At 38.8% G+C, this 24,080-nt stretch overlaps 1 protein-coding gene across 6 annotated transcripts in view; it reads left to right on the top strand.

The window, feature by feature from the left end:
• Positions 1–24,080, top strand: part of LOC104587580 (protein ALWAYS EARLY 3-like) — a 115,808-nt gene that overhangs the window by 45,854 nt on the left and 45,874 nt on the right. For all 6 annotated transcript variants that reach the window (XM_088900288.1, XM_088900290.1, XM_088900289.1 and 3 more), the window contains 2 exons: positions 19,005–19,267; positions 19,354–19,729. In XM_088900288.1, the coding sequence (XP_088756414.1) occupies positions 19,005–19,267; positions 19,354–19,729 (639 nt within the window). The remainder of the gene's footprint in view (positions 1–19,004; positions 19,268–19,353; positions 19,730–24,080) is intronic.

Genomic DNA, 24,080 nt, shown 5'->3' with positions numbered 1-24,080 from the left:
TCTCAATGTCTGAATTCAAAGGGTTGGCTCCTGATACAGATCACAAGCTCAACTTTGTCTTTTGCTAACAAATCAGTGAACTGATTAAGCTATTAGGTGAGTTTTGGATTCATTTGAATGAGATTTTAATGTTTTAATCCAAAAATCTGATCTTAATGTTGTGACTTGTGAATGGTTAAGTAACTAAAATCCTCCTTCATGGTAAATCAACAAACTACTTGTTTAGGTGCAAGATTGATTGTTTTGTCAAATCTTCTATTTTAGAAGATTTTGGCATTTCTTTGATGTTTATTCTTCTTAATATAAAAGATTTTCTATTAAAAATAAAGAAAAATGAGATCCTCTTTCATCTTCTTCCTCCCCCCTTCCTCCTTCCTCCTCATCCCCCTCCTCTAAAGGAGGCTTGCACCTCCTTGTGTTTAGGAGGCTTATGCTTCTTACATTTTGAAATATGCCTCACGTCTCTGGGTAGTGGAATGCCACGCGTCACGCCTCCGCGTTTTAAAGCATTGCTTTGATCCTTTGTTCCCATGTTGACCAAATGGCAACCTTCAACACCTTCAGGAGGTCTTCCTTGTATTATTACTGTTTCATCATCAATCAGGAAAAGCATGTTTTTTTTGTCATATTTTTTTTAGCACTAGGTGTTTATATCAATGTTGCATGGTCTCTCCTAAATGGATGATGTTTTTGTGCCAGACACAAGTTGATCTAACACTCCATGGATTCTTGAGGAAACTTTTACGTAACACTTCCTTTTTATCTCCTAGCTTATTTGACATAAATGAACAACTAATGTACAAGATGAATGCTATTTTTTATACACAAAGGCAACATTTTAGACCTCTTTCAGTAGGTAGATAATGTTAGACTGAAAAATATGAACTTTTTAAATACTATATGTGAAGAGTCCCATTGATGTATTATACTCTATAGTGCCTGTTGTATTGTATTTTCCTTCTTGTTTATTTCCTGTGAGGGATTTTATGTAAATATTTATTTTCTTCTTTTGTCCTGTAAGGACTTCTCTGTAAATATCTAATAGTTCATATATATAATTGCTGGCTCTTGGGTTGGAGTTGATAGATTATGTTTTACACCCCAGAACTATGTTCTCTTCTCTTGTACGAACTGGTTGTATGACATGGTGTCAGAGCAAGGTTTCATTCTTGGTTGTTAAGACTGTTATTTAAGTGTTCAAACTGAACTGTTGGAGCCACTAAAGGCTTTTCATTCTTGATTGGCTTTCCCGTTGGTAGAGCTATAAAATGGTGCCGTGTCGGCGCAAAGTGCGAGCTATGCCATGCCGGTCCGCGGGCTGTGCCTCCCTCCCCTGGGATATTTTAGGTGGTCAGCCCAGCACGACCCATGGCTTGAGCCCACACGGGCCCATTCCGTGCGATCGTACTGGGCTGGTCTGTGGACCGAGCCTTGGGCCAGGTTGGGTCATGGAATATGAAAGGTTTATTGAAAAAGAATTGAAAAAAATCTTTAAATTTTTATTTTATATGAATTTTGATATATACAATCTTTAAATTTTGGTTTTCTATGTATTTTATATAATTATATATTCATTTTATAAATATATACTTATATTATATTTATAATGATCTACTTACAAATATATTATATATTTTTAAAATATTTATAATATATTATATATCATTTATTATTTATAATATAATATTATACATATATTTATATAATATATATTATAAATATATAAAACCAAAAAACGAAGAACAGTATCGGTCAAAAACCGAAATCGGCAGACCGGTTAACCGGTGGTACCGGCTCGATTTCGGTTTGGCAAAATGAAAAAACCGGTACTACTGGTTCGGTTTACAAAAAGGGGCCATGGTTCGGTTCACCGAACCGTGGACACCACTAATTCTCCGCCCAAGTCTGAGCGTAAGGTTTGCACATTCACTTGGAAATGAACTCGAACCATGTTATGAAACAACCTAAAGGTTGGAAAAATTTTTGATTTTTGTTTGAGAAAGTAGATCCAAGTGTACCTGGTACAATCATCAATGAATAGCACAAAATACTTGTATCCTATCCGAAAAACAATAGAAGTCCAAATATCACTATGAATAATTTGAAAATGCGAAGTAGCATGTTCAGCTCAGTGAGTGAATGGTAAAATATTACTCTTACTCAAACAACAAGAAACACAAGATGTATCAAAGGATTTCATAGAAGGAATTTTAGTTTTAATAAAACCGGAGTCAAATAAGTATTTAAGTTTTTAAGAATTTGGGTGGCCCAAGCGTTTATGCCACAAATCCCAGACATAGTTTCTTGGATTCAAAATAGGACTCAATGTAGAAAAACTCAAAAAAGCAGAGGATGATGTTGATGGAAATTTCTCAAACTCCAATGCAAACAAGCGGCCCATCCTACGCCCCTTCCCAATGCACTGGTCCTGAATCAAACAACCATCAGAAGAAAAGGTTAGAATATGACATTCATCTACTAATTGACCAACTGAAATAAGGTCGGCAGTAAGTTTAGGAACAAGGAAGGTTTTAGCAAGGGACAAGGAATTTGAGGGGGAAAGTTTGATACACAAGTCATTACTCCCAATGATGTCAAGTTTCTCGCTATTAGCAGGGACAATATGTCTATGGTTGGTTTCAGATAGTTTGCTTGAAGGTTCAGGATAGACCCAGTCATATGATTTGTAGCACCAGAATCAATTGTCCAAACGTGAGAGGGAGAAGAGCAATAACTGGAGAATTCACCAGATAGGCCGATAGCAGAAAAGGCAGATGAGATGGTAGAGGATTCTAGTTGTTGTATCTCTTCCTTATTCATGGAAGCAGAGGATTCTCCCTTGGCAATAGGGGTATCAGACACTTGTCGTCCCTTAGACGCCTGATAAGCTCATGGCTGATTCTTCTTCATGGGCCCCTTGGGTGTGACGAATTGGGCAATTTGGAATGCTATGTCCATGTTGTTTGCAATATGTGCAGACATTCTTCTTTTTGCAATGAGAGGCTATATGTCCATATCCTTTACACTCATAGCATTGAGTTTTAGAGGGGTCTTTTCCACCAGATTTCTTATTCCCTTGTGCAGCCTGCTTTGAAACCATGTCAACTGACCCAGAGCAGAATACAGAATTTTGGGGATGAAGAATGGATGATTCGAGCCTACCCCAAGGGTCCTTTACATAGAAAGTGAAATTAAAGAAATTACAGAGAGGCCCTTGTAGGGCAACACAATTTAGAGAATTTATAGAGAGGCCCTTGCAGGGCTGAAGTGAATATAATAATAATAAATAAGAGAAACAATACAATAAGGACTACAATAAAATGGTACATCAAGGAGTTTCTTCACAAGAATTGCTTCTCGATGCTTCTACTTGGACTCAAACTCATTCCTGTTATCGTTCTGGACTAGAAATTATTAAGCTAAGTGGCTGATAAGGTTATGCCATACCTGTGAAGTTTGATGGAACTAACTATAGTATGTGGAAGTTCCATTTTGATTTCTTTGTTGAGGGAAAGGGTCTAGAAGGCTATCTGGATGGTACATTTACCAGGCCAGATGAAGCTAAAGCAAAAGCTTTTCAACAATGGAAACTTGACAATGGGAAATTAGTCTCTTGGATTCTAAGCTACATTGTACCTTTCATTTCTGTTCCCATGAGAAGATTGCGAACAACCTATGAGACATATTCCTATTTGAAGAAGGTTTATCATTAGTCCAATATGTCAAGACATATCAGATTAAGTTTGGATCTTTGCTTATTGCCAGGGGGATAGAAAGATACAAGAGTACTATGCAGGCTTCATTGACTTATGGACAGAATATGAACTGGTTAACATTGATCCCTCTGATCCCTAGAGTGTGTTAAGTATCTACAAAAGCATTTTGGGAATAGAAAGGTGATCCAGTTCTTTATGAGACTGAGACCTGAATATGAAATAATCAGGTCTAACATCTTGAGTAGAGGTACCCTTGCAGATCTAGATTCTGTGATGGGAGAGTTATTGAGGGATGAAACTAGACTCATGACTGCTGCAACCATAGAGGGGAGGCAACTTGATTCAGGGGCTGAAACTACTTTCATTGCGCAAGGAAGTAAGAAATCTGGTGGAAAGTATCTTTCCAAGATCCAATGTTATGAATATTAGGGGTTTGGACATATAGCTTCACATAGCAAGAAGAAGAATGTATGCACATGCTGCAAACATGGTCATATCATCCTAGACTGCCCAGTTTGTCCCTCGAAGTGAAAGAAATCTCTACTGTCAAAGGTGAATCTTCTGCTTCCATGAATGAGGAAGAAATACGACAGTTGGTATCCTCTGCTATCTCATTTGCCTTTTCTGCTATCATTGGGAGTGATGATTTGTGTCTCAAACTCTCACCCTCAAACTAATTTTCCCTTACCAAGACCTTCTTTATTCCTAAATTTATTGCTAACCCTATTTCAGTTGGAAGGTAACATTCTAACTTTTTCCTCTAATGGTTGTTTGATTTAGGACTGGTGCACTGGGAAGGTGAAAAGGAAGGGCCATTGGCTGGGCTGCTTGTTTGCACAAGAGTTTGAGAAATCTCAATCAGCATCATCCTCTGCTTATTTGAGCTCTTCTTCATTGAGTTCTGTTTTGGGTCAAAGAAACAATGTTTGGGATATATGGCATAAACGTTTAGGCCACACAAACTCTGAAAAACTTAAACTTTTGTTTGATTCTGACTTCATTAGAACTAAAATTCCCTCTAGGAAAACTTTTGATACATCTCGTGTTATTTGTTGTTTGAGTAATAGCGTATTTTTCCATTTACTCATAGAGATGAACATGATACTTCACCTTTTGAAATTATACGTTGTGATGTATGGACTGTATCTGTTGTTTCACGTTTGGGATACAAATATTTTGTATTGTTCATTGATGATTGTATCGGGTACACTTGGATATACTTTCTCAAAAACTAGTTAGAAGTCTTTTGTATGTTTTGGTTGTTTCATGCTATGGTTCGAGCTCGGTTTCAATCAAGTGTACGGATCTTACGTTTCGACTCGGGGGGAGAATACAATGATGGAGAATTTCTGGTTTATTTGAAACATCATGGCATACAAGTTCAACGGAGCTGTCCCGACACGCCTCAGCAAAATGGTGTGGCAAAAGGAAGAATGACCATCTTCTCAGGTGGCATTCGGTAAATCTGAAGTCTGGAAAGCAAAAAAACCTTTGAAAAAGCTCTGAAAGCATTTAGAGGAAATTTTGCTTTTTTGCTTTTGCAAACATTTGAATATAGTGGGGTTGTTCGGTAATCTGAATGTTGTGACATCTGAGAAGTTTACATTTTACAAATTTACCCCTCAAAGTCATTATGTAAATAAAAGTAAATGAAAGCGATTAAAGTAATAGGATATTATAAAAATATCACAAAAATGATACAAAATATAAAATATGATAAAAATTAATAAATAGTATCAATAAAAAAAATAATGTAAAAATGATAAAATAGTAAAACTATTATAAATACATTAAAATGTAAAAAATAAAACAATACTGGTAATAAAAATAAATATATAAAATAGATCATTTAATGACAAAAATAATATAAATAGTAAAATTATGTAAAAGATATCAATAAATGATAAAATAATATAAAAAGAGAAAATAGTAAAAATTTATTGATATAATAGTAAAATAATAATAATAAAAAATAATAATAATAATAATATAAAATAAAAATTCAAGAAAAATATAAATTAGTGAAAAATTTATTAAAATTATAATAAAACTCTAAGAAAAGACAATAATAAAAGAGAATAAAAATTTTAAAAATATAAAGGACTATTAAATATTATTAAGAAATAATGTAAATTTAAAATAAACAATGATAAATAGATTTTCAAATATTAAAATAATATAAAAATTAAGATAATAAAAAATCAATTTAAATATAACAAAAATGTAAAAAAAACAAATGATAATAATAATAATATGGATAAGTGAAAATATTTAAAATATTTTCAATAATGTTTTTAAAATATTAAAAAAAGCTAGTTATTATTAAAAAGTAAGAATAAAAATGCACTAGCCCAATTATTGGAATTAACATATATCTATAGCAAATATTACTTGTAAAATTTCAATGAACTACACATTTCATAACTACTTGGAGATTACCATTCGTTTGGATACCCTACACATAGTTGGATAAGAAATGCCTAGGTGAAAAATCAACATGAAAAGATAACATTTGGTTCATCGAGAAAAAAATTCACTAGTTTTGGGTATTTCCAAGATGCTTTACCTGGTTCCTTTGGTTCCATCCAAGCATTATAATAACCACAAGAAATAAATAAATGGAGAATATCATATTTGCTCCTGATCCAATACATTCATGCAACTGGAAATTCAAAATGCATCCATAAGCCATAGCATCAAGGTCAACTATCATGGATTTCAATTAAAACTTGACATAAAACACAAATGTTCAATGATTTTGCACGGGTAATACTTGAAACAAGTTAACATAAAATATAATTGTTCAATGATTTTACAAGGGTTTGAACCTTGGTAGCCATCAATTTACCATGCATACACCGAAAACTTCTAATATAGAATTTGATTCACATAAACACACCAAGAGCTTCTAACAATGCAGAATTTGGAATATCACACTTTCAAGTGGCTGAAAGGGAGAAAGACAATTTTAATCCTTAAGACTGAATAGAGCTTTACACTCATCTGAAACTTTGAGAAAGATTTACACCTTATACCTCATATCTGAAGTTTCTAGGGCTTCGCCTCCGGCGATGTACAACAAGGGAATGTACATTGGGGATTTACAAAAAAAAATGTTGAAGTCATTCATGCTTATATTACTAAAATAATGGAAAATCATAATGAAAAGAGTTGTATGATCTTCCTTTGGTTAATGCTCGGCTTCCTAAGACAGGAATATTAATATGACCTTAGCAATCATGACCTCCTCCATGGCTTTGTTTTCAATTATACATTCATTCTATTTTCCCCAAAATGGCCTACATAACTGCAGCAGGAATCATTTACACATTGGCCTCCCATCCTTGCTAAGATCCCTAATCTGCCAAGCCTCCAAATGATTTCCATTACAAAAAATGCAATGGAGCCTTTACACAAAAAATTTCAGCATTAAGGTATTTGCCCTGCACTGATACACAGAGAAGAAAAGAAATATTGGATAACCAATTTTTAGTTTATAGACCCAACAAGTGACATTTGTTATTCCATCAAAGCTGTATTTTTTTTTGGTAAAAAAGAATTGTGAAAACAGAAGCAACATACTAGAATTCGTGTACAATTTGGTAAGATGTTGCTAATGCACTAGTGCCCAAATTCCATACACTCTAAGACTTTAACCCTCTAAAGGAACATGATAAATGGGATGATTGGCACAATTCTATTGTGTCTCTTTTACATTGTACAGCCTACAGCCTTTAGGGTGTGACCTGTTAATTTTGTAGGGTTGGCATTTGAGAGATTTGAGTAAACATGGGAAATAGCATGGGAGCAATACCTGCAGCTGTGTTTTGGTCATTACAGAAATGATTATTGGGATTTTTGAAACCAGAGAAAGTAACAAAAGCACGGGGAAGGTGTTCTCTTGAAATTGTTGGCCTTAGGGAAACTTTCAAAATGATAGACAAAGATAATAGTGGCTATATCACATTCAAAGAATTCAAGGCTAGATTGAAAAGAGTTGGTGCAAATCTTAAGGAATCAGAAATTTATGATTTAATGCAGTAGATTTTCTGTTTAGGTACCCAGTAGTCATTTTTTTTCTCAATTTTTGTAACATAGGCTTTGGATGTATTGCTATTTTATTGTCATGTTGCATCTCTTTTGTATAACACGATAGTGCTGGCTACATTCAGGAACCCACATAAAACAGATAAGCCATGTACAATTATTATCCCCCAACAAAAAAATAAAATTAAAAAAGAGGAAAGGGAAGAAGGATTTAAAGAAATGGATACAAAGATGAGGTCAAATTTTCAGTCTTTCCGCGTTCGGTGGTGTATTCGGTGCTATCGAACACAACCTCAGTGTTGTGAGGACTCTTCTGCAAGAGTCACATGTGCCCCTCATTTTGGGTGGAGGCTACTAGTACTGTTGTGCATCTAATTAATAGCATTCTTTCATCTGTTGTTTCTAACATGCCACCTCATTAGAAAGTGTTTAGTTGCCCTCCAGATCTTTCCCATCTTCATGTTTTGGATGCCTATGCTTTTTTCATCTTCCCTCTCGTGAACGTTCTAAGCTTTTAGCTCAATCTGTTATATGTGCCTTTGTCGGTTACAGCCCTAACCACAAGGGATATCTTTGTTATGGTCCCTTTGCATGTCGTATTCGTATTTCTCGGAATGTGATCTCTCTTGAGCACATCTTTTTTTTTTTTTCAGGAGTAGCCAAGTTATTTGCACCTTCTGTTTCTTGAGCACATTTGTCTTCAACTGTTGTGAAGGATCTTCTCGTCTTCTCTTGCAAGCAAGTTCGTGGTCCAGTGCTTGTGCCTACGACCCCCCTTCCTCCTGGTCCAGCCTGTTCATCTGTCCCAAACAACTCCGTAATTGACACTCCTGTTTTAGATCCCTTTGTTGCTCCTTCTATTCCTTTGTGTCGTTCTTCTCGTATCTCTAGACCACTTGATCGCTATGGTTTTTTTTCAAACCATAGTTCCTTTTCTACTGTTTTGTCTTCTATGGATATTCCCCGTTCTTATGTGTAGGCCATTAGTAGTTCTCACTAGAGAGATGCCATGGATGCAAGGATTCAAGCTTTTTAGGAGAATGACACCTGGGACCTGGTCCTAGCTCCTTCTGATGGCTCTATTATTGGGAGCAAGTGGGTCTAATCCATTAAGCTGAAATCTGATGGCTCTCTAGGTGATACAAAGTTCGACTTGTGGCTCAGGGCTATACACGGGAGTATGACATTGACTATGAGGAGACATTTGCTCTTGTGGCCAAGATTACTACAGTTTGTATTTTGTTAGCCCTCTCTACAACACACTCTTGGACTATTTCTCAATTGGATGTGAAAAATGCTTTTCTACATGGGCATCTCAAAGAAAAAGTATGTATGAAACCCCCTCTGGGGTACTGTAGTGATCCTTCCCTCGTTTTCTGGTTGAAGAAATCTCTCTATGGGCTGAAGCAAGCTCCTCTAGCATGGTTGACATTGTTGTGAAAGCTGGGTATAACTAGAGTGCTTTTGATTACTCTCTCTTTGTTCGGAAGAGATCCTAGGGTATTACTATTCTTCTCTTGTATGTGGATGACATATTGTTTACTGAACAACATGGATATAGAGGGAATTTCAGACCTCAAGTCTCTCCTTTACAGTTCCTTCACATGAAGGATTTGGGTCCCCTTACCTATCTCTTGGACTTGAAGTTCAAAGAAGTCACCATTCACTAGGGATATTTCCGTTGCCAACACAAGTATGCCTCTAATTTTGTTAAGTTGGTTGGCCTTATTGATGATAAACAGGTTGATACTCCCTTGGAGCTAAATGTTAAATTGTCCATGTCAAAAAGTTCCTTACTTATTGATGCTCTCATCTATCTCATTATGACTCATCTTGACATCTCACATGCGGTTCAGGTTGTAAGTCAGTTTGTCTCTGCTCCCCGTCAACCCCATTTGACTACTGTATATCAGAATATTTGCTATGTACGAGGCACTTTATCACAGGGACCATTCTCTTCGCCCTCCCCCATCCATTTGAGGGCCTATGATGATGCAGATTGGGCAGGCTACCCTGACACACGCTGTTCCACTATTGGGTGATGTGTCTTCATGGGTGATTCTCTTATCTCATGGAAATGCATGAAATTACAAACTGTCTCTAAATCATCTGCGAAAGTAGAGTACAGGGCAACGTCATTTGTATGCAGTGAAATTGTTTGGCTTCAATCTCTATTGGGGAACCTGGTCACTCCTCTACTCGTATTCCTCTGTATGCAGACAACACTAGTGCTATAAAGATTGCTTCTAACCTTGTCTTTCATGAAAGGACGAAGTACATTGAGGTGGATTGCCACTTTATCTTTTTTTGATGAATAATAATAAGTTTATTGATTCAGAAGCAAATTAGAGTGAGTTCATACATCATCCCAACGAGAGGTGCGAGCTGTAGCCCCTCCTTGAAATTTACAAGTAAACTAGGAAAGAAAAACAAGAATCACAATTGAGCCTAAAATAATTCTTCCCTATTTACCCCTTGCTTAGTTAACACATCTGACAAGGTATTTGCTGACCTCCCCACCCACTGTACAGTGACCAACATATTCCTTGTCAACCAACTAAATTTCTTCATTTCATTCTTGTATCGCCACATAGCCTCTTCAGAATTTTTCAACCAACCCACCACCACTTTGGAATCCCCCTCGATTATTAGGTGTTGTACCCCCAGCTGGTTTGCAAATTGGACCCCTTGTACAACAGCTAAAAGTTCTGCCCTGATGGAATTCCCAATTCCCAAGGGACCTGAGTAGAGAAACAAAATCTCTCCCTTCTCATTTCTCAAAGCACCCCCACTCTAGATAATCTTGGATTACCCGTGCTGCTTCCATCAAAGTTCAACTTTATTGAGCCTTCGGGTGGAGGAGACCAGCTTGTAATTGATTTGTCCTTTAGAGATGAACACCTTGCTACTGTTGACCAATTTCTCCAAATGTCATTAAAGGATAATTGATGAAAGATTTCCAAGGTCTTCAACCAATGTATTGCCCTGTTTAACACACAGTCTTTCAAATCTTGGCTGTTCCTTTCCTTATCTTGAAAAATTTTGAGATTCCTTTCTTCCCAAAGAGTCCAAGTCAAGGCAGCACGAGCACATTTCCACATAATTCTCCCTATTTTTGTAGGCCAATAAAAGGTAGAATGGTTGAAGAGCATGTGAACTTATGCTGGTAGACTCCAACTACCCCCAAACAACGAAAGTAGCCAAGCCCAATGGTCTACAGAAAAGGGACAAGATACTAATAGATGGTAACAATCCTCACCGTGAGCTCTACAGAGGATACACCAATTAGGAGAATTACAGAGAAAAAGTCTTCTCTTTTGTAGGTTGTCTAAAGTGTTTACTTACCCATGGAAAACTTCCCAACAAAAAGCCATAATTTTTGGGGGAACTGGCCTACACCAAATTTCTTTTGAGGGAAAGGGTTGGTGAGTAGAAAGTTGAGAGATGGACTTGAAGAAAGAAGCACAAGTGAAGGTTCCATTGGGTCTAGGAGTCCAAACCCTCTTATCTGGCTTGGAGGAATCCAAACAAACCTGATTAAGACAACCAAGCAAAATAGAAAGAGACTCAATTTCAGCATCCCTAAGTCCTCTACGAAATCCAAAATCCCAAGTAGGATCTAAGGGTGTTCCCAAAGGTGAGACAAATTATGAGACCACCTCTTTTTTGTACAAAGAAATAGAAAAAAGCGAAGGGAACAAATCCTTTAACGGTGAGTCTCCTACCCAAATTTCCTCCCAAAAAAGGATAGAGTTGCCAGAACAAACTTCATACCTGATAAAATTGAGGAATTGAGGAAGGGTGTTGTGAATAGCCTTCCAAGGTGCTGCTAGGTTAGCTTGCCTCGATACACTAGCATCCCATCCATTCTCTGGCCTCCCATGAATGCTTCCCACCACCTCATGCCACAATCCCTCTCTTTCCAAAGGCCATCTCCACAACCATTTCCCTAACAGAGCTTGATTCTTTCTAGTTACCCTCCCAATTCCCAAACCCCCCTCTTCTTTACTTCTGCACACAATTTCCCAATTAACCAAGTGATCCTTTTTTTCTTGTCCCGGCTCCCATAAGAAGTCTCTCATCAACTTCTCCAGTTTCCTAGCTTCCCTAACTGGTATCCTAAAGACAGACAAATAATAGGTAGGTAAGTTAGCCAAGGTAGCTCTTATTAGGGTAATTCTCTCTCCTAAAGAGATATAGTTCCTCTTCCATGAGATTAATCTCTTCTCAAACTTTTCTAACACTGGGGGTCCAAAATCTACTCTCCCTAGGATTTGCCCCTAAAGGAAGCCCTAAATATGACATGGGCCAAGTAGAGGTGGAACACTCAAGACACTTCGCAATAGCCTCAACCTCCCCTACCTCAAAATTTATACCTGCTATGCAGCTCTTTTCCAGATTTATTCTCAAATTAGAGACACTTTCAAATCCTTTTATTAGCTCCTTTAGGTTTGCTACCTTTTCACTAAGACCTCCTTCACAAAAAATCATTAGGTCGTCTGCAAACTGAAGGTGGGTGACGGGGACTTGGTGTCTCCCTATTCTCCAACCCCTAATGGCATCTTCGTTGTCAGCCTTAGTAATGATCCTACTAATCACATCAACTACTAAGGTAAAAAGGAAGGGTGAAAGTGGATCCCCTTGCCTGACACCCCTGCAAGCTGGAAAAAAGTCCCTCACCGTACCATTTACCAGAATAGAGTAGTGACAAGTACTGATACACCCAAAGATCCAACTACACCACTTGTCCCCAAATCCACCATTTCGCATAACCTCTAATAGAAACTCCCAGTCTACCAAATCATAGGCCTTTTCAAGATCCAATTTACAAATTAATCCTTTCTTACTAGACCTTTTCATTTCCTCCACACACTCATTCGCATTTAAGATCTGATCTGTTATTTGTCGCCCTTGAATGAAAGCCCCCTGGGTTTCACTAATGATGGGAGGGAGGACTGTTTTGATCCTCAATGAGAGCACTTTAGCCAGAATTTTATAGATGCTTGTCACCAGACTAATAGGCCTATAATCTTTTGGGTGGTTGGCATCATTCTTCTTAGGTATCAGGGCCAAAAAGGTGGCTTTAATTCCAAGGCTTATAGTGTGATTGTCTACAAATTCCTTAAAGACTTCAGCTAGATCCTCTTTCAACACCTCCCAACAGTCTTGATAAAAACCCATTGTAAAGCCATCTGGACCCGGAGCCTTGGATCTATCCATTAGAAAGACAGCTTTCTTAATCTCTTCTTCCTCGAAATCCCTTTCCAGCCCCCTTGCCACTCCATCAATTCTTGACCAATCCACCCTTTCCATGACTGTTCTCTCACTCAAAGGCCTTCTATAAATCGATTTGAAGTGGTCCATAAATTTTCTGGCTATGTCATCCTGGTTGGTAATCACCTCCTCTCCTATCTCTAGCTTGGTCACAAAATTCTTTTTTCGTCTCCCATTTGCCAAATCATGGAAGAATCTAGTGTTCCCATCGCCTTCCTTAATCCACTTGTGTCTAGATTTTTCTCCAACTGATTTCTTCCCTCAATAACACTTCTTCCAAATCTTTTTTTAATTGTCTCCTTAACACTCTGTCCTCCTCGGTCAGCCCATTTTGAGATTCCTTTACATCCAAATTCTCTATTCGAGAGATTAGGCCCAATTTTTGCTCCTCAATTCTACCAAACTGATCTCTATTCCACTTTTTTATTTTGGCTCTCAACCTTTTTAATTTCTTATGGAACTTGATCCCCTTCCATCTTACCCCCCTCTCCTTCTCACCCCACCACTCCTTCACTTTTTTCACAAAATCTAGATGGGTAAGCCACATATTTTCGAATCTAAAAGGTTTGGGTCCTATAGGAAAAGACTCGGTTCCTATTTGGATAGGACAGTGATCGGAGGTGACCCTGGGTAACGCCCTAGCAACCAAGTTTTCCAAACTATTCTCCCAGGCAAGGTTAAATAAGAATCTATCCAACTTCGAGCACAAAGGGGTTTCCTGAAGGTTGGACCAAGTGTAATTGGCTTGCAGTAGAGGTATTTCCTTCAGTTCACAATCTTCAATAAAACCATTAAATTTCCTCATGCTTGTTGAGATTACCTGTTGGGGATTACTGGTTTCTTCAGAGAATCTAATGACGTTAAAATCCCCGCCCAGGCACCAAGGACCATTCCATAGCCCCTTGATTGCATATAGTTCCTCCCACATCTCATTCCTCTCTTTATAGGAATTCTGGCCATAAACATTGGTTAAGACCCATACACACCCATTTTCTACATTCTTGCACTTAATGGAAACTGAGAATCTGCCTATCAATTCTTCCACTACTTCCACCACATCCTCCCTCCACAGTGTTACAATTCCCCCCGAGGCTCCCCAAGAAGGAGACGAGCTCCAACTAAACCTCTAGACCTCCAAAAACTCCTCACCCATCTCCCATCTATTTCCATCCGTTTGGATTCTTGTAACAACACAATATCAGGTTTTTCCCTTCGGAGTAGGTCTTTGATCGCCCTTCTCTTCCTTGCACCCCCTAACCCTCTTACATTCCAGCTAATAATTTTCATTGAGACAAAATAGCAAAGGAACCCAATAAGTGGCCATATTCTCCTCATTTTAGGCCCTTTCTCCTATCCCCTCTACCACTGAATTCTAAATCCCCCTCAATGTCTGAAATTAGCCTTTCCACTTCAGATTTTTTTTTTCTTATTTGTTCCTCTTTTCCCCCCCTTCCCAATACAACAGTCATCCTTTTTCTTTCCTCCATCCTTTCCAAGCCAATGTTTGAGAAAGAATTTTACCCTGCTCACACTTATTTTAGCTACAACATCTTTCTACGAGTCCTTCCTTTTTCTTTTGTTCCTCCATCATTGTACAGATCAACTCCCAAATTCTATCCGCCTCCCCCTTACTACTTCCTTCCAACACCCTCTCTCCTCCTTCCACTATCACCCTCTCTCTTGCATCAGAACCTCCTGGATGGGAAGCTGGGATATCTATTACAGGCATAGCAAACAAGTCAGTACCTAAAACAAAATTGACACCCATACCTGATAGAATGGGGGTAGGACTAGAAACACTGGAAATGACTTGCTGACAGGCGGCAAATGGTTTTAAAGCCTTTCCCCTTTTTGGACAAGGTTGTGAAGTAGACATGGTGAAAGAATCACTTCATGACGATTGGAATACCCACATCCATCCTCACGGATGATGCTTGTCCCTCTCCACCAACATATTGTAATTCATTAGACTTAGGGTCAGCTCCCTCGACGAAGGGGGGAGGAGTTTTCACAGCTTTAGAACCATTTTCTTCACCATTTCTAGTCTTCCCGCCACCTGCTTCTTCAGTCTCTTCCTCTAAAAACAACAGCTCTGTATGCAAACTTTCTGTTTCAAGAAAATCATTGTTGCTTTTCGGAGACAGACTTCCCAGACTTAGCGTTTCGTCTCTATCAGAATCGTTATTGCTGTTTTGTTCACTCAACCAATCTTCAAGCCCTGTTCTGTTCTCATCACTAGGCTTCAGGTATCTCGGGTTGCGCCTATCTGGTGAGAGACGGTTCGCCAGGTTGGATGGGACCCATTGTAGAGAGCCTCGAGACTGCGAGTCTTGAGATTTTTTTGCGCCTGATCTGTTCGATCGAGAGGAGGGGTTTGGGGTTGAAGAAGATAGACGCTTTATCTCGTCTATCAGCTCATCCCTCCTCCCAGTCACATGCTTACTTAACGTGTCCCTCGGCCCATCTGTCTTGTAATGGGCCTTGTGCTCAAGACTATAGGAGCCCAACTTTAAGGCCTTTACTTGAGATGCCTTCTCCGGCCCACCATAAAAGGGATCCACTCAATTGGGCCCTTCTTTTCGTCCCACGTGACCACTTAAAGAGTCACGCCCCCCTGTTTTAATGGTCGAACCAGCAACCTTCTCTGTCTGAGGTTGCTGGTTCAGTCCTCTCCCTTTCGACACTAGAAAATTTTTGTCTGTTTCCCCTAACACCACCTGCGCAAAGGATCTGCCATTTGTCATAACCTTTTCTTGCTTTCTCCAGGTTTGACCTTCCAACTGCCCCAAAGCTTTTTGGCTTCCCAGAATTTGTTGGCCCTTCTTAGTGAAACATTCCTTCCCATTTGAATTACCCAATCTCACAAGTCCACGTAGTGCTTCTTCTTCCTCCTTCTCCCCTCCTACCATACGAGCCTCCTTCCACAGCCCTGCTTCAATGGAGGAAGCTAACCACACAGAGACAAAGCTCCCCTCTGTTCGTACCTCTACCTTTCGCGGAATTTCTTCTGGCTTCACACCACTTAGCAGGATTGCTACTGAATAGAGATCGCCCCAGAAAGCACCTTTCAAGATTCCTCCACACAACACAGCTATAGACTCTGCTATTTCTTGTTTCCATTAGATGGAATGGCAAGCCTATTACACGCACCACCACACCATCTTCGACAAAAAAATCCTTGGAGTTGGATGTTGGATTCCATTTGAAGACTGTGAATGATCCGAACTCAGCCTGAACATTGATAGCTGATATTTCCAAATCATTCTCTATTGGATCTAGGATGGCTTTACAGTTATCGAAGGGGGTTACTATGAAAACACTCTTCAACTTCAACTTGGTTGCCAGTAAGTCAGCTACCCTCCTCCAATCATTAACCTTTTCCTTGGCTTGTATCACAAACTTACTATCCCACTTCTCTCTCTCTAGACCTCCCACCATTCTGCAATGGCCTTTTGTTTTTGCCATGACCACTGGCCCTTGTTCTACCCTGTTGTTGCTGAGATATGCCTTCTCCTCCCTTATGGAGGCTTTTTTCTCATTTGCTACTCTTTGAGCTAAGAACTCTTTGAGCAACCAGTCAACTTCCCCCCAACCTTGGTTCTGTTTTCCTGCTGGTAGACACACCAGTTGCCTTTGTCCCTTACCAAAAAATTCAGCCAAAGCTATGAAGAACCCCTTTCTATTCCTCTTACATTCAACAACATATCTTCTCCCTTCTAGTGTACTAAAATCCTGCCAGTTTATCTGCTTACCTTTTGAACAGGCTCCAGCTATGAACTCTCTTAGCCACTCGATCACTTCTAATCCTTCCAGCAATATTGTACCCTTTTTCGCTTCCCTTACCTTCAGGCTTACCTTCCCCTTGATTCTCATCTCTTCGAACAAGAGATTTTTTGCTTCTATCTTCAAGGATCTCCTCCACTGACCTGCCTGCACGAACTCCATCCGGCCTTTAATTTTACCTGCCTCCTCCTGAGACCCCCCTTATCCAATGTTTAAAGCTGGTTTCCAGGCAAGGGTCTGAGTGCGCACTTGGATCTTAAATGAAGAAGTTCGGATTGCCACTTTATCAGAGACTTGTTTCTTGCTGGCTCTATCTCTCTCCCTTGTGTTGCCTCCGATGTGCAGGTTGCTGATATCTTCACCGAGGCCATGACTAGATCCAAACATTTATTCCTTGTGAGCAAATGCTAATGCCTTTGCATCAGTTTGAGGGGGATGTGAAGAGTCCCATTGATGTATCATACTTTGTAGTCCCTGCTGTACTGTATTTTCCTTGTTTATTTCCTATGAGGGCTTTTATGTAAATCTTTATTTTCCTATTTAGTCCTATAAGGACTTCTTTGTAAATATCTAATATTTCATATATATAATTGCTGGTTCTTAGGGTGGAGTCGATGGATTAAGTTTTAAACCCTAGAACTGTGTTTTCTTCTCTTGTACGAACTGGTTGTATGACACTACATTCTTTTCCATGTCTCCATGAGTCCATGTTCTCTCATATCACTGAATCAGGCTCTTGGATACGTGTCGGATTTCAACTCCCATGTCTGCCCATGCAACACTAGTTTGTGTATGTATGAAATTTAACTTTCACTTTGTTACTTCATTATTTCCTAAGACAATAAACATTTTTTAATAGATAAACGGAAAATTGTATTAATTAAGAAAATTTAGTAATATTACAAGCTTACAGTCCAAGCCTATCCCACATAAGGGTTATGAATACAAGTTGGCTCAAAATAGTTGCTCCCTAGTCAGCCCTTGCTTTGCTAAGGTGTCTTTCAATGCATTTGCTGTCCTGTTAACCCATTGGAAGTTGAGGGTAGCCTCAACCTCACCTGCTAGCTTCCTTATTTCCCTTATTACCTGTCTGAATGCCCACAGGGTACAGGCCATCACTTTTGTTTACCATCCAACCCACCAGCAGCATGGAGTCACCTTCAACCTCTATCTGTTTCAGATTCATCTGCCTTGCTAACTTTAGTCCTTGTAGAAGGGCTGAAATTTCTGCTGTCAACAAATCTCTTTCCAAATGGGACCATAATAGAGTATTTGGGATTAGTTTACCACTTCTTAATATCTTGTCAATTTGCTAAATGTATTTGGGATTGGTTATTTCATTTTGGGCTAAGAAAGGGGTGGGAAGAAATGATTTATTCTTTACTTTATTTATCAAAAAAAAAGAAATGATTTATTCTGGGCTATGCTGTAATGTTTTTCCATTTTTTGGGGGTGGGAGCTAAGAGAGTTTTTCTCCCCTCCCCATTTGATTAATTTTTCTTAATGAAATCCTTTCAGTTATTGGTAAAAAAAAAAAAAAATCTATACCTAAGCCAATAGGAATTACCATTTATACAATACTAGTGTAAGGGCATGTGCTATGCATGCGTGCAAGTAAATGTATTGATATAAATTGACATTATGCACTCAAATTTAACTTTTACGACCTGCACCAAAACCAAGGAAAATATCCACTTTATAGTAGTATAGATAAGTTATATTATGTAATCAAGTTTGACTTGAAAGTCAAATAATCCACACACAATTGTTCTTTATCCAACATATGATTAAAATAAACTCAATATAGGGTCTTAAATAACATAAATAAATAAATTTCTAGCTATACAAAGCATTAATAGATCCTCATAATAGATTCGATGCACAATACATGCCCATAAATGCCTAATATTGGGGAGCTCTATCCTACAAAAATATTAATCTTTTTGTAGTCTAGAACCCCAAACCATCGACACAGAGACAGAAGATTCTCATTATTTTGTTACTAAATGGCAAACCTTGGCATGATTTGTCACATATTTGGTTCCTTCCCTCCTGTCAACTAGAAATGATGACAAAGTGTAACATATTTCATAAAGCATTCTTGTTATTTTTAAAGCAACAATAGTGGAAATATAGGGAATTTGAAGCTTGCCGTTTATGAGTTGTGCTCTTTGTTTTTGGTAGGTAGCCGACCTCATGCTGTTGGAAAAAGAACACCTCGCTTCCCTGTTTTATATTCATTTGGTAAGGACAGGGAAAGGTATTTATCATCAAATAAACCAGGTATGAAGCTAGATGTAGATGCTTATGATGATGAAGTTGCCCATGAGGTAGCATTAGCATTGGCAGAGGCTTCACAAAAAGGGGGATCTCCTCATGTTTCTCATACACCAAACAGGACAGCAGAATCAACGGGTCCTTCATCTGTTCATAATGGTGAAAGGATGGTAATCACTTCTATCTTAAGTTGCTTTTTTGTGTTAGTATCTAAAAGATATAACAAACTTATATGTAACTTGTTCATCAATCTTAGCATGCTGATTCAGAGATGACTAGTGCCAAGCTCACTGGTGCTGCAATGGATGAAGATGGTTTGGAAGGTAGTTTAGGAAGCAGGGAAGCTGAAAACAGAGACTTTGCCAAAGATTCAGGTTATTTGATGGACACAGAAGGTGTTGGTACAGTAGAAATTCAACGGAAGAGGAAGAGGTTTCATGGAAAGAAACCGAAATTTGAAGAAGTTGAGACCAACCATTTTGATGATGTTAGGGAAGCATGTAGTGGCACTGAAGAAGGGCTTACCTTGAGTACTGCCAAAGGAAAAGTCGAAAATGAAGTTACAGATGCTAAAATTGGGAGATTCTCTCCTCAGGGTCCAAGGAAAAGAAGCAGACAACTTTTTTTTGGTGGTATATTAGTATTTCTGCATTCTTTATGCAACTAATATTATATAATGCTTCTATATGTTGAAAATGTCTTCTTTTCATTTTTTATTTCATTTTGTTCCTGTTTAGTACTAACAAATAATATCACATCATTCTTCTATCTTTAACATCTTGATTGATTGGTTTGTCATTGACTATTTTTCCCCTGATTTCTCTTCCTTGGGTGGAGTGGTTTGAATCTGGCGTGCTGCTCAGCAAAGAAGAAATTGTAACCACTTCGGTTAGGCTTAGGGTGGGCAGGATCTTACTTTCTCAACTCAGATTTTTTCTGCCTATGCTGATGGTATGGATCTGTAGTTTCCTTGCCACTTTGCCAGTATTGTTCCCAAAAAATTTGGAGTATTGAGGCATTTGGCCATCTGGGTGGTCAGTAGTATAGAACACCTTTTAACTTCTGCGTGCCAGTTGTAACAATAACAAGATAGTAATGCTTGAATTTCCCATCTATCACCCCAGCTATGGGACAACCCATGGAGTTTGGTGGACCTGTTGCAGGCAATAATTCCCAAGTACTTTTCCTCTGCTTGTGTGATTCTTTTGTCTTTGATTTTGATGATGGCACTACCAGTTCAACCAACCTTTGAGCTGGAACTGGTAAGGGAGATGAACTCTGCACAGCAGCAGCAGGAGGAATCCAGCCCTTGGCTTGAAATAAGTAGGTCTGCTGATAGTGATGAAGGAAACATGGTACTTGCTAGGACAAAAGAACATTTATAGCTGTAGGTAGGGGTGGACACGAATCGAGATTTTCACGAGCTATTCGAGCTCGGCTCGTGAAAAGCTCGATTCGGCTCGGTCTAAATTGAGTTTCAAGCTGAACTCGAACCCAATATATAGGCTCGTTTGCTAATCGAGATGAGCTCGAACTTGATAAAGCTTGGTTCGTGAGGCTCGCGAGCCTAATTGAGCTTTTACACACACATATATTTATTATACATATAAAATATAATAAATGGAAAAATATTATACATATAAAAATAATATATATATATATAATAAAAATATTGTATATAATAATAACTTGTTTTTATAATAATTACTATTTTATATGTATATTTTTTATTTTTATAGGGAGTTTGGCTCATAGTCGAGCTTGAGCCGAGCTGAGCTCAAACTTAGAAGCTTTTGAGTCGAGTCAAATTCGAGCTCAAGCCTCATAGTTTTAGGCGAGGGGAGCTCAAATAGCCAGATATTCTACTTGGCTCGAATCCACCCCAGGCTGTAGGCGGAAAGCTGAAAACAACAGTTATTGTCAGAGTTGATCTAAGTCTATAAACCCAGGAAAGATATTGTTAGCAACAGATTTGTGGGTGTGTCTAATGGAGAGATTGACACCCTAAGAAAGATATTTATATTAAACTGTAAAAGGACCAAATTGTCCTTAGTGTACAAGAGAAGAAATAGTGTACAAGATAAAATAAAATATAGTAGGAGCAGTGTTTTAAAAGCGCAAGGTGCAAAAAAGGCGCAGGGGCCAATTTGGGCCTGAGGCGCAAGGCGAAGCGCGCACCTTTTACAAAAAGGCGCACAAAATTTTCAGGAAATGTAAAAAAATTGAAAAAATACATAAAAATTAAAAAAAAATCAGAAAAAATACAAAAACAATACTTATTTTTTGTTCTTGTATCCCATATTCCCAATTTATTGCAGATGTACATAGTATTGTGTTAATTTTTTTTTTTATTTAATGCAAAATGCAAAATCAAGTTATTGCAGATGTACATAGTCCTCCCCATCCCCTCCCCAAACCAAACAAAAAAGACCTGGAAGAGTCAACAATGCCATTAACTGACTTCAATGTTTGTTCACCTGAACAAGTTATTTAAAAGAAGAATCATGTTCTTGTGAAGCCCACAGTGCTTTGTGAAATAGGAAATCAATTACTCTAACTTTGCTGCTTTTGATGAATAATACTGATAAAAAGTTCTATGAAAAGGTTGTTTGCTGTTTATTCTTTTTTAGAAAAATCAATGTTACTGATAAAAAAATTCAGAATTTTAGTATTTTAGTTCCAAAAGATTAGGACATATTTGCTGTTCATAATGATTGCAAAAATATGCCCTGTTTTTCGTGCAAAACTGCAAACACAGTGAAGAAGATGAAGGGGCGTAGCCCCTGTTTTTGGTGCAAACACAGTGAATATGAAGGGGGCGGAGCCCCTGTTTTTGGTTTAAAACAGTGATGGAAAAAAAAAACAATGAACAATAAGGAAGAAGGAAGAGGAGGAGGAGGAGGAGGAGGAGGAGGAGGGGCAGAGCCCCTGTTTTTGGTGCAAACACAGTGAAAAAGAAGAAGGGGGCAGAGCCCCTGTTTTTTGGTACAAACACAGTGAAGAAGAAGAAGGGGCGGAGCCCCTGTTTTTTGGTGCAAACATAGTGAAGAAGAAGAAGGGGCGGAGCCCCTGTTTTTTGGTGTAAACATAGTGAAGAAGAAGAAGGGGCGGATCCCTGTTTTTTGGTACAAACACAGTGAAAAAGAAGGGGCGGAGCCCTGTCTTTTGGTGCAAACATAGTGAAAAAGAAGAAGGGGCGGAGCCCCTGTTTTTTGGTGCAAACATAGTGAAGAAGGGGCGGAGCCCCTGTTTTTGGCGCAAACTAGAGAGCACAAAAGGAAAAAAAAAATAAACGGTGAAGAAGACGAAGGGGCGGTGCCCCTGTTTTCGGTGCAAACCAGAGGAAAATAAAAACAGAAACGAACCGGAAGAAGAAGAAAAACAGTTCCTCGGTGTAAACTGTTCCTCCTGGAGTTCGAACATGCAATTGCTGTCTTCCTTCCTCTTCCAGCCTTTCTAAGAAAACTGTTCGTCTCCGGTCTCCCTCTTTACTATATGATATGCAATAGGTGTAAAAAAATAAAAGGAAAACACTTTTTATAGATGCTAACAATTATCTGTTAAATAAAAATATACACTCAGTCCAAAATTTCAAAAACGTTGATAAGGCGCTCGCCTGGGCCGCCTGGTGCTTGGCCTAAGGCACACACCTAGGCGCCAAGGTGAGCGCTTTCCTGAGGTGCATGTGCCTTTGTTTGGGCGAGGCGCATGGCCTGGAATGTGCCTTTCCTCTGCGCCTAGGCGCGCCTGAGGCACGACTTTTAAAACACTGAGTAGGAGGTAAAAATACAAAAATAGCCTCCTCGGATAATTCTCTTATCTCTACACTCCCCCTCAAATTGATGCTTAGGAATCAACACCAGTTTGTCCATAAGGAATAAGTGTTGTGCCCGCGTCATAGCCTTTGTCAGGAGATCAACAAGTTGGAGCCCAGAGGGCATGTGGGGAAGAGAAATAGTACTAGCTTGAAGAAGATCGTGAATGAAGTGGCAATCAACTTCATTATGCTTTGTGCGCTCATGAAAAACAGGATCGGAAGCAATTTTGATTGCACTGACATTGTTTGCAAAGAGGGTAATTGATGGTGGTGACTCCTGTAGTGTGTCATGTAGAAGAGCTCTGAGCCATATAATTTCACTACATACTAAGGACGTGGCTTTATATTCAGCTTTAGTGGAAGATTTTGAAACTAGATTGTTTCTTACACTTCTAGGAAATGAGAGAGTTACCAATAAAGACACACTAGTCTGTAGTGGATCGTTGAGTGTTTGGACAACCGGCCCAATCAGCATCGGCATAGGCAGTAAGGCTGGTGGATGAAGAGGAGGAGAAGTGTAAGCCATGTGATAAGGTTCCCCTCAGATACCTAATAATTTGATGGACTACAGACATGTGGAGTTGTTGCGGAGATGACACAAACTGGCTTACTATCTGGACTGCATATGATAATATCTGCCCGAGTCATCGTGAGATATATTAAGCTGCCTACCAACTGTCGGTAAAGAGTAGGATCTTCAAGAGGAGAGCCATCATCGTTGCTTAGTTTCAAATTAACCTCCAAGGAATATCAACAGTCTTGGAGTCACTGAGATTAGTCATTTTGACAAGATCCATTGCATACTTATGCTGACTAACAAAATAGCCATGGGAATTATGACTGACCTCAAGTCCCAAGAAGTAAGTTAAAGGGCCCACATCATACACTATAGTGATTATATCATCAACATATAGGAGAAGAAGAGTCACACCCTGATTCCGATGTAAGGTGAAAATTGAATGATCAGAATAACTTTGGATAAATCCAGCATTAGTTATCACAGATCTGAATCTCTCAAACCAGGCCCTGGATGCTTGTTTCAGGCCATACAAAGACTTCTTGAGACGACAAACAAGCTGAGGATCTGTACCATATCCAGGGGGTGGTTTCATGTAAATAATTTTCTTCAATTCACCATGTAGGAATGCATTCTTCACATCCATCTG

The sequence above is a fragment of the Nelumbo nucifera genome, chromosome 3 (genome assembly GCF_055504915.1).
Source record: "Nelumbo nucifera cultivar China Antique chromosome 3, China Antique-T2T, whole genome shotgun sequence".
Taxonomy (NCBI): Eukaryota; Viridiplantae; Streptophyta; class Magnoliopsida; order Proteales; family Nelumbonaceae; genus Nelumbo; species Nelumbo nucifera.
Note: the sequence above shows the minus strand (reverse complement) of the source record. Positions and strands in the feature narration are given on the sequence as shown.